This window comes from Callithrix jacchus, chromosome 16 (genome assembly GCF_049354715.1).
Source record: "Callithrix jacchus isolate 240 chromosome 16, calJac240_pri, whole genome shotgun sequence".
Taxonomy (NCBI): Eukaryota; Metazoa; Chordata; class Mammalia; order Primates; family Cebidae; genus Callithrix; species Callithrix jacchus.
The window spans coordinates 20,500,251-20,510,599 of NC_133517.1; the positions used below are offsets into that span (position 1 = coordinate 20,500,251).

The following is a 10,349-nucleotide window of genomic DNA, read 5'->3' on the forward strand; positions in this document are numbered from 1 at the left end:
AAAGCCTGGGAAGCGACGGTGGAAGGGGTGCGGTGAGCGAAGGGCCGCCCTGCACGTAAACAAGCCTCGGGGTCCCCGACGAGACACGTGTGACCGCTCAAGCCTGCAGAATCCCCGGTCTCGGTCCCAGGCACAAGAGCCTCCCGCAGACCCGCCTGATCTTCCTCAATCTTTAGGTGCCAGGACATCCAAAGCTGCTTAGGAAACCGACGTCTACATAGCATTTCTGTCCCCTGAAGATTGGATCTCAGGGAACTATTATGGAAAGATACTGCTAGGTCCCTTTTCATCCCTTCCAGGTGAAAATACAGACATTTCTGTGTCGCCCTCACCCTTCCTTTATGAAATAAGGTGCCCAACTGTTCTGAGATTACCATTCAAAAACAGGTTCTGTGGCGGACCTCATTTGTGAATCTATTACAGAGATTAATAGATTATTTCTCCTTTTTCAACTAATTCTCAGTGGGGAAATTTAACCATATGGTAAGAAGAGAATTAGAATTTCATCACATTAGAGCAAAATGTAATGAAAAGAGTCCAACACCTGGGGCCAGCTCTGAAAGCCACAATTAAAAGGTTTTTAATGAAACCAGAGAAACCAAAAATTGCATAGTCTCCAGTAATTCTGCCATATAAGAAAGAGTTATTGGAAGGTGTTGGGAAATATTGTGTTTACTTATGTCATAAGAATGAAAAACAGCTGCTAAATACCATGTGTACCCAGAGACCGAACTCAGCATCGAGAGGACCGCGTGTACCATTGCCTATCCGGAGACGAGCGCTTGTTTTCACATTCTCCCTTCCCGAACCCTCTTAGAACAACCGAGGCTGATCCAGATGTCCTTAAATGGCTTCCGGGTAAATAAATATGCATAAATGCCTCACTCGGTGTGGGAGCGGATTTGACTCCTGGTGAAGTTGACCCTTTTGAAACAACCAGATTTTCATCTTAAGGAAAGTTTGAGAAACCAGTTTTGTTCTGTTGTTTAGGAAACCGTGTACTTGATAATTACCATCACTGTAACAGTTGTTTGGAGACCACTGCGAAATCACTCCCACCCCACCTTAAAAAAAAAAAAATGAATGCATGATCACTTGCTCTTCATTTTTTCTTTCTTTCTTTCTCTTTCTTTCTTATTTCTTTCTTTCTTTCTATCTTTCTTTCTTTCTCTTTCTTTTCCAATCTGGGTAGGTAATGGGCAGTAGGGGGTGTGGAAATGAGGCAGAGTGTTCGGGGGGACGACTGCTTTGCTCTCTGACTAGCTGAAAGTCTAGAACGAATTTTGGGCAAGCCAGCTGGGACACCACCTTCTCTCGGAAAGTCCCATCTCCAAATCCAGACCCAGTCATCCTACGAACAGGGGTGGAGTATAATTCTCGCCCGGAAGGGTAATTCAGCACAAGCTGAGACAGCAGTGGCGAGGGAAGGGCAGTGGGGGGTGGGGTGCGGTGGGTGGGGGTGTCTGCTTTCCACAGGACTCCCAGGCTTCGCCGCCGATCTACAATTTGCTGAAGGAGCAAAGAACATCCTCGGCTCTAAGTAGGGCTTTTAGTGTGCTCATTGATGAGTGAAAGTCGCCACACATGTCAAGCTAAAGGCAGTTGTTGGGTTACTAACAGGACCCAGCGCCTTGCAAACATATGCGCTAAGCTGTGTATACAGATGGCAGGCAGAATAATGGAGCAGGCGCCTTTTATAAAGCTCTAGCTGCTGCCTGTCTTCAGACCTGGGAAATGAAACTATTCAGACTCGCGGCCAGATAGCGCCTGCGATTGTTTGTTACCGTTTTAATCCTATTAATTAAAACGTTAACCTGATTGGGTAGAAAGCGCTGTCCCAACAGGCGAGTCTTCTTCATAATAACCTACTCAGAGATAATGATGTAAAAGACTCCCCCGTCTGTGGCGGCGGCTGGTTGATGGGTCCGGAAATCTCTTGAAGGTGAATCCAAGCAAGATAAACGGTGCGGAGAGGAGGCGCAGGGCTGGGCTCAGAGCGGCGGCGGCGGCGGCGGCGGCTCCACTCCCTCCGCGCCCACCCTCCCACCATGCGGGGCCGCGGCCCATGGTGAGCCCCAGCAGCCAGCACCATCGGCTGGAGACGAAGAAGAAGAAGAAGAGGAGGCGGCGAGCGCGGGGGAAGGCGAAAAAGAAAAAGAAAGAAGGGGAGAGGGCTGCCGGCAGCACGAGGACCGACGCGCGCACCAGCTCCGGAGCCCGGCTCGCGCGCGTCTGTGGGGCCGCCTGACTCCGGAGCCGAGGCGGCGGCGGCGGCGGCGGCGGGCTCGGCGGCCCGGGCTGCGCGCCGGCGCGGGACCATGGAGCGCGGGCTGCACCTCGGCGCGGCGGCCGCGGGCGAAGACGACCTCTTCCTGCACAAGAACCTGAGCGCCTCCACCGCCAAGCGCTTGGAAGCTGCTTTCCGCTCCACGCCCCCGGGCATGGACTTGTCCCTGGCGCCGCCGCCTCGGGAACGCCCGACGTCCTCCTCCTCGTCGCCCCTGGGCTGCTTCGAGCCCGCTGACCCCGAGGGGGCAGGGCTGCTGCTGCCGCCGCCTGGAGGCGGCGGCGGCGGCGGCGGCGGCGCGGGAAGTGGCGGCGGCGGCGGTGTCCCCGGGCTGCTCGTAGGCTCAGCCGGCGTTGGGGGCGACCCTACCCTGAGCAGCCTGCCGGCCGGGGCCGCCCTTTGCCTGAAATACGGCGAAAGCGCGAGCCGGGGGTCGGTGGCCGAGAGCAGCGGCGGCGAGCAGAGCCCCGACGACGACAGCGACGGTCGCTGCGAGCTGGTGCTGCGGGCCGGAGTAGCCGACCCGCGGGCCTCCCCGGGCGCAGGAGGCGGCGGCGCGAAGGCGGCCGAGGGTTGCTCGAACGCCCACCTCCACGGCGGCGCCAGCGTCCCCCCGGGGGGCCTGGGAGGCGGCGGCGGCGGCGGGGGTAGCAGCGGCAGCGGTGGCGGCGGCGGCGGCGGCAGCAGCAGCAGCAAGAAATCCAAAGAGCAAAAGGCGCTTCGGCTCAACATCAATGCCCGAGAGCGCCGGCGGATGCACGACCTGAACGACGCGCTGGACGAGCTGCGCGCGGTGATCCCCTACGCGCACAGCCCCTCGGTGCGAAAGCTCTCCAAGATCGCCACGCTGCTGCTCGCCAAGAACTACATCCTTATGCAGGCGCAGGCCCTGGAGGAGATGCGGCGCCTAGTCGCCTACCTCAACCAGGGCCAGGCCATCTCGGCTGCCTCCCTGCCCAGCTCGGCGGCTGCAGCGGCAGCTGCAGCTGCCCTGCACCCGGCGCTCGGCGCCTACGAGCAGGCGGCCGGCTACCCATTCAGCGCCGGGCTGCCCCCGGCCGCCTCCTGCCCGGAGAAGTGCGCCCTGTTCAACAGCGTCTCCTCCAGCCTCTGCAAACAGTGCACGGAGAAGCCTTAAACACACCCCCGAAAAACACAAGACCGACCCAAAAGCTAGAGGAAAGCGAAAAGCTGCTCCCCACCCCCTTTATTTTGGTCCTCTCGTAGTTGTGAAATACTTGCAGAGCAAACAAAGCAGAGGCAAGAACTGAGAAGTATCAGAGACAAAACGGGACTTTTAGCTTTGACATCCCCAGAATCTCGGTCTTCGGGGTGGGGAGGGAGGGAGGAGGGAGGTGGAATTGGGATGGAGTATGGATGTCTTTTTTTTTTCTGAAAGTGGCAACTTTGTTGGCAGCCTAGACCTCGAGGAAGTGGAATCTTCCTTAAAGGTGAAAAATAAGTTGAGAAGTAGTGCTTGGTTATTAAGCCTGGAGAGTGTTTCAAAGGCAAAATACTAATCTTACTAATAATTGTGAATTTGGCTAGTGCTGAGGGGGAGAGCAGGAGTTAGGGGTTGGGTAGCATGAGAGATGGAATATTCATTCAGACAAATCAGAAAGGGCACTTGAAAATAAATTTTGATTCTGAGCCAGGAGAAAAACTTGAAATGTTGACTCAAGTGAGGGGGGAAAAACCCAGAGAGAGAGAGAGCGCGCGCGCGAGAGAGACATGATGCTATGAAAGACTTGTATTTTTTATTGTCTCTGAACTTTAATCCTGTGAAAATGCTCAAAGTTTTGGCGAGAGTGATATAGAAAAACTGACTGTGGCTGAAAGAATTGCATTTAAAAATATTTATGTGCACCTTGTTACTTTCTATTCTGCAATGATGTATTAACAATTATGGTATTTATTTGTTATTCTTCAATGACCCTTCCACGTCAACAGTATTTATCATGTGTTAAGGTCATGGGTCTTATGTGCAGATTTTTTTAATGCCTCTAAAATTGTTTTATAGATTACTTATACTGTGTGCCAAGTGTTTAAAGGTTTATTTGCCAATAAGTATGAAGAGAAATATTGATGTATCTGAGCTGCTTAGGTTTATGAAAGGTCACCTGGATATTTTCAGTTGCATCATCCCTGTATTTAAATTGAGCTTTAATAAATTGCTTCAGTCCAAAAATTACAGGAAAGGTGTATTCTTAATTGATGAATGAATTGATCTCTTTTTTGAAAGGGGACTCCTTTGCATTCCAAAAGGGAAAAACATCACAGCAATAGATCCTATACGTAAGAACATGCTAAGCAAATATTTTTCCAGGCTGTGCTGTGCATTTTTAAAAGGTCTAATTTAATTGCTTTTAATATATATGTACATATATAAGTTATTTTAACTGTGGAGAATTATTTAAGTTAAAAGACTGGGTTGATTTGCCTATGGTGTGAAATCCTTGGTTATTTTTCTAAAAAAAATAAAATAAAATTTAAAAAGAAATAAAACTAAGGAAGAACAAGAAGCTATTTACCCAAAGTGAGCTTTCTTCAGTTTTAGTTTTGCATGGCTGTTTGCCTGCCTTTCCGTCCTATGAAAATCAAGAAAATCTTTTTTAAAAATGGAGTCCTGCTATTTTCCACTCCTTGCAGATAATACAAATTCAGTTTGTCAGGTTGGATGGTGAGTTGGGAGCTGTGATGGATCTGTTGGCGGGTTTCGGATGTGTAAAGAATGATATATATATTAAATAGGTCAATCAGACTATGACAGCTATGTACGACCATTTGTATGTGTATCTATGTCAGAAAGAATCTTTATTAAAATATTTTGATCAAATATTTTATTATGCTGTGATTTGTGAAAGGAGCAATCACCTCTCTTCTGTGTTACTCTTTGCTTGAAAGGTAACAAAACAGAAAGGAGTTTCAGAGAAGGTGGAACTGAAGTTTTTGCAGGGATGCCCAATTAGAAGTAGCCCTAGTTTACTTGTTTACTTGTTATAAGGAGGAGAGATTAATGGGTCAATGGTGAAACCCAGAAGAGATTCAAAGTTTCTGGCTACTGGCATGAACTTTGAAGGCCACATTCTCCCTGGAAATCTTTTACCGCTTGTGTGGTGCTGTTAACCATGCCAGGACCCGTCAAAGAGGGTAAAGTTTCTTAAAGAGTTTGTCATCAAAATTTCTACCTCCAAATGCCTGAAGGCCAAGGGAAAAAAATGGACTTGAATTCTCTGAGTGCTGATTTGATTGTGGCTTTCTACATTTCTGTGATAAAAAGAATTAACTAGTTTGAATTATATAAGCATACTGCCCATAGAGATTATCAGAACTTAGTAGTGTTGCTTAATGATGAGACGGACTTTTAGCTTCCATGTTTGCATTGATTCTGTTAAAGAATGACTGTCTAAACTTGTATTTTGACCTCTACATTGCCCTCGAATATTAGAAGGTGTGATTTTTTTTACTGTGGCGCAGGTTGCAGAGATAGTAGTGGTGGTGGTGGTGCAGAAGTGAGATGTTCCCTCTGTACCCAGTATGCTAAATGCATTATTGTCTGTATAGCTTCCTCTCATAAAGATATCCCTAAATGCCATCAAACTTAGTGGGGGGTGAAGGAGGATATTTTCTGCTCCACTTGCCATCAAAAAAGATTAATCAGAACTTGTAACTTTTCAGAAAACATAACAGCAAAAGGCCTTGAAGCTGGAGCCCTCCCAGACTGGGAGTGGGGGCAGAAGGAGGGAGGAGACCAGGGCAGCCCCCAGGCAGGAGCTGACCCATCTCTCAGCATTTACCAGACAAAGCCTGGGTGCGTCTAATTATGATTATTAAAACAATTTCCATGACGATGTCTAATATTATGTTAATTTGAAAACAACTGTGTATGAAAACTGTCGACTATAATACCTAAATTCATTTAATGAAACACATCGTTAAGGCAATTAAACCTCCTGGATGTGATTAAGAAACATAATTACGACACTGTTCTGCGCCATAATTGGGTGTCTTTAATCAAGGGGTAAAGTGATCAGCAACACAGCCATTAGTTTGTATTGTTCTGGGCCTGCTGTCCATCATTCTGATTAGGAATTAACCACAGCCACCACCAGTCAGATTTTTTTTTCCTTTTGCATATTAATATTGTAGGGGACACATTTGCTGCAAGATTTACCACTTAATATTTCTCATTATTTGAGGGCCTTTTTGAAATACTTCCTCTGCAGCTTTTGAACTGTTTAACTATTATTAAAAATTGTACAGAATAACACATCTTGAACTTTAGGGGAAAAAATAAAGAAATGAGAATCCTCCTCTTTCATCACTCAGCCTGCAATCTTAGTACTGAATGGATGGGGGTGGGGATAGGAAATATTGAGGATCAATTCAAATGTCAGATAAATAGGCATAATTATTTAATGTATTAGGTTTATTAACATTTATTTTCATTTTGATAATCTTAAACAAATCAACTCTCTTTCCAGACCTAGGAATTGGCCAGCCTGCAATAAACACGGAACATCTGAAAGAAACAGGAGAGGAGTTTTCTGTGGTTTACTTAGGTGATTCTCCCTGCCCTAACTCCAACCTTTCTAAAGGGTTTTCAGCAGCAGTTTTAAGAGAAGGAAGCCAGGGATTTGAAGGAAAACTCTTTCCACTCCCGATAAAGCCCTGGGGCCACTTTCTTTCTGGGGTTTGAGCCTTGAGTTTTGGCCTAGTCTGAAACGTTAGCCCACACACCATTGGCCCCAGCTGTCTGTCCAGCATGGAGCAAACATGTCGGAAATGGGAGATGGAGCGCCAGGGGAATCAGTGTGGTCTTGCAAAAGTGTCCCTGGGCCAGGGCAGACAGCCTGGTCCCTAAGACTACAGCATGTGCCAGGGTGCAGAGCTTGCTCTGGCACAAACCATGCCTTGGGGTGCTTCTGTCAGGCACACCCATTCCCACCAGTCCGATCCCGTTGCTCGTGTTCCTTTCAGAGCTGAGAGTGGACAGATGATGCTAAGCAAAAAACCCAGATTCCCACTTGGCTTTTTATTCTCACTAAGGTTCCCATCGCCAGCTCGACACTGGGCACCAGCAGAAGCGTCAGCTTTGCGTCTACCACTGCAGGACCAGCAACTGATCATCTTCGAGGAGCTCTCTAGTTACCCCTCCTTCTTTCTCCCCATGGTGTATTAGTGTGTGTGCGCGAGTATGCGCGCGCCCGCACCCGCCTGCGCTCTGCAATACCCTCACCAGTCCCCGCAGCTGGGCAACCCCTCCAAGTCCCTGTGTTATGCTGAAATTCCTCTGTCTCCTATCGCACCCACCACCCATCCTTACAGCCGGCAGTCCAATAGGGAGGGCCGAGGCTCACAGAATTCTCTTCTCCACGAACTGGCACTTTTGGTCTAACATTAAGAAACTGAACCTTTCTATGCGGCCCCGACCTTGCGATTGCTACAGCATGAGTGGCACTGACTTTTCCAATGTAATGACTTATGAAAGGTATAATCATGTGTTAAATTGAATCCTCCGTTTAACTGTTAATGGTGTGCTCTGGGCACATTTACGTATTAGATGCTATGGTAACTAATTACCACTAGAAAAAAGGATAATACACTTCCCAGACTTTGAAAAATAATCATGAGTTCACTTCCCAGCTCGCAGCACATCGTGACGGCCCTGCCGGGCGGAGCAAGGATACTAGTGAAAACCCGAAAGTGTGTTCATGGAATGTAGGAGGTGATGAATCCTGGTCAGGTGAGGCTCCTTAGTTAAACCTTTAAAGAAAATGTGATTCAGATGGAAAGGTGGAGGGAAAGGGGGCAACTACGCAAAGGTGTCTTTAAACAAAATTAAATTACAAAACCTGAACATCAGAAACACAAATAGGTTTTCTTTCGATTAAAATGCAGGTAAGACTAAATCACCCACGTGCCAAGCAACTTTACATTAATTAACATTTTTTGTAGTGTGGGCAAAGTAAATGAGCCCGTCTCCTGCGCGCTTTGCATTGGCATTTTACAACTCGAAAGTCTCTGGATTTGCCAAGCCAATGAGCTGCAGGTTTATTTAAACTCGGCCTTTTAAATCAAACTTTAGACACAGTGGATGGAAGGAGGGACACAGAAAAATAAGGAGCCAGTCACTTCAGTTTAAGAGTAGAAACAATTCTCAAGGTGAGAGTCTTTTTCGCCCAGCAAATCTCTGCCTCTTCTGATCCTTTGGTGTTTAAAACCAAGGTTCCAGTAAACAGGGCTGCGTGGGATAACCAGGAGCCCGTTTTCCCAACCAAGGAGAGTTGTTCATGCTGGGGACTTTGAAGGACCGGAGGAGGGAGGAGGCCGCCTTCTAGCAGGTCCAGCAGCGAAACCAAATGACGTTCACGCATCTCTCGCACCAATTGAGTTGTTTTGCTTGCGCTGTGCTCCCCGAGGGACTGCGGATCTCCACAGCACCCCTGCTCTCCTGGCTTCCCCTGGACCAGCGTTTCCTGCCACTCCTGGCCCTTCAACCTCCAAGTTCCATTGAACAAAAAGTGAACTTCAGGGGCTCTGCCTCAAACTGTCCTTCGAGGGTGGCTGGAGTCCCCTGTATGGCAGCAGACATGTGGGTTCGCACGTAGCCGCCAGGCTTGTAAGACACCCCGCAGCCGCACCAACCCCGAGGCATCCACGAAAGCGCCCAGATTTCAAACTCCAAAGAGCTCCTCACTTCCTCCTCATGCTACAGGGAAACTGCTGCCTTCCCCGAAGTTTGATTTGGGTTAAATTCTACCAATTTTTCTAAATTACTCGCCTTAACAAATCCAGGAGACTGTTTCTGAACTATTGCAGAATTAGCAAGTATACTAAAATGTGTGTGTCTGAATTTTCCTTCTTTCTCCTCTCCACTTTTCTCTAATTTAGGCAGCACAGAAATATAGATTAGAGAGCTCTGAAAGAGAAATGAATGGGTTAGGAAGGTTAGACTGCAGAGCAAAAGAGAATTTGACAGTTATCAGTCCTCACCACCCCCAACCCCACTACCTATATGATGACAAGGCTCACAAGTCACCACCATGCTTTGATGGGGAATTGGCTTTAATTATGCACAATGTGTTCATTCTCCTTCCCAGCTTGGGAAAGAGTTAATTCTTTCCCAAAGACCACAGTTGCCCTTGTCTCCTCAACCTGATTCAGAGATGCAATAAAATATGAAGGAAATTTATGGTCTGTTTCAAGCATTTTATTGCTGTATTTTTAAATTCATATATGCACATATAAGAACTATGATCTGTGAATAATTTGAAATGCTATAGAAGAATGATACATTTTAGATAAAACATAACCATATCTTTATATAATTGTCTAAGATTAAAATAAAAAAGAAAAATAGATTTCTAATGTGGGCCAAACTGAAAAACTAATGACAGCCATAAACTGCTAACCAACCATAAATTAACATCTTCATCAAATGCTAAAATGGTATCAGTGGTTATATAAAGCAATCATTATTTCTCCTCATAGGTTTTAGAATAAAGTTCAGAGATATTTAAAGGATCCGTTATTTACAAATGTTTCCTCAATCTTAAAGATTTCATTTTTTTATTAGGAGGATGGTTGCAACTCAAATCTGCTATGTTAATAGAGACAAGAATTTAAATTTAAACATAAAAATGTTTCATGACCTAACCTCATTTTATACATGTATCCTGCCCTGGCAATTACTGAAGAACCAGGTATAAGGATGTCCCCTTTACATATCCTTATCCACTTTTTGAAAAGAGATAAACAATCTCTGATTATGAGAGAGACTCAGTTTTTGTACCTAACTAGTCAAAATAATAAATCATGCGTTGTCTAATCAAGTAAGAACAGCTACATTTGCCATGTGCAATCAATTTCTGCAGTAGTGCTATGGTCAAAATTCAGATGCCAGGCTGCATGAGCTGCTACTCTCCATCTAAGATTTTGATGAAAGCAAATGGTTTTCCTAATCAGGCCTCCACAAAAGAAATGTGAAGAGTTGGGAAAGAACAAAGGATATCTATCAATACCAGCTGTATCAGAAAGCAGGGTCAGCTAATACCTGCAT

At 46.5% G+C, this 10,349-nt stretch overlaps 1 protein-coding gene across 1 annotated transcript; it reads left to right on the forward strand.

Annotated features, from left to right (window-relative positions):
- Positions 1-1,723: 1,723 nt before the first annotated feature.
- Positions 1,724-5,123, forward strand: BHLHE22 (basic helix-loop-helix family member e22). Its single transcript, XM_003734944.6, has one exon. It carries the CDS (start codon positions 2,319-2,321, stop codon positions 3,423-3,425), a length of 1,107 nt encoding a protein of 368 aa, XP_003734992.1. The 5' UTR covers positions 1,724-2,318; the 3' UTR covers positions 3,426-5,123.
- Positions 5,124-10,349: the final 5,226 nt, after the last annotated feature.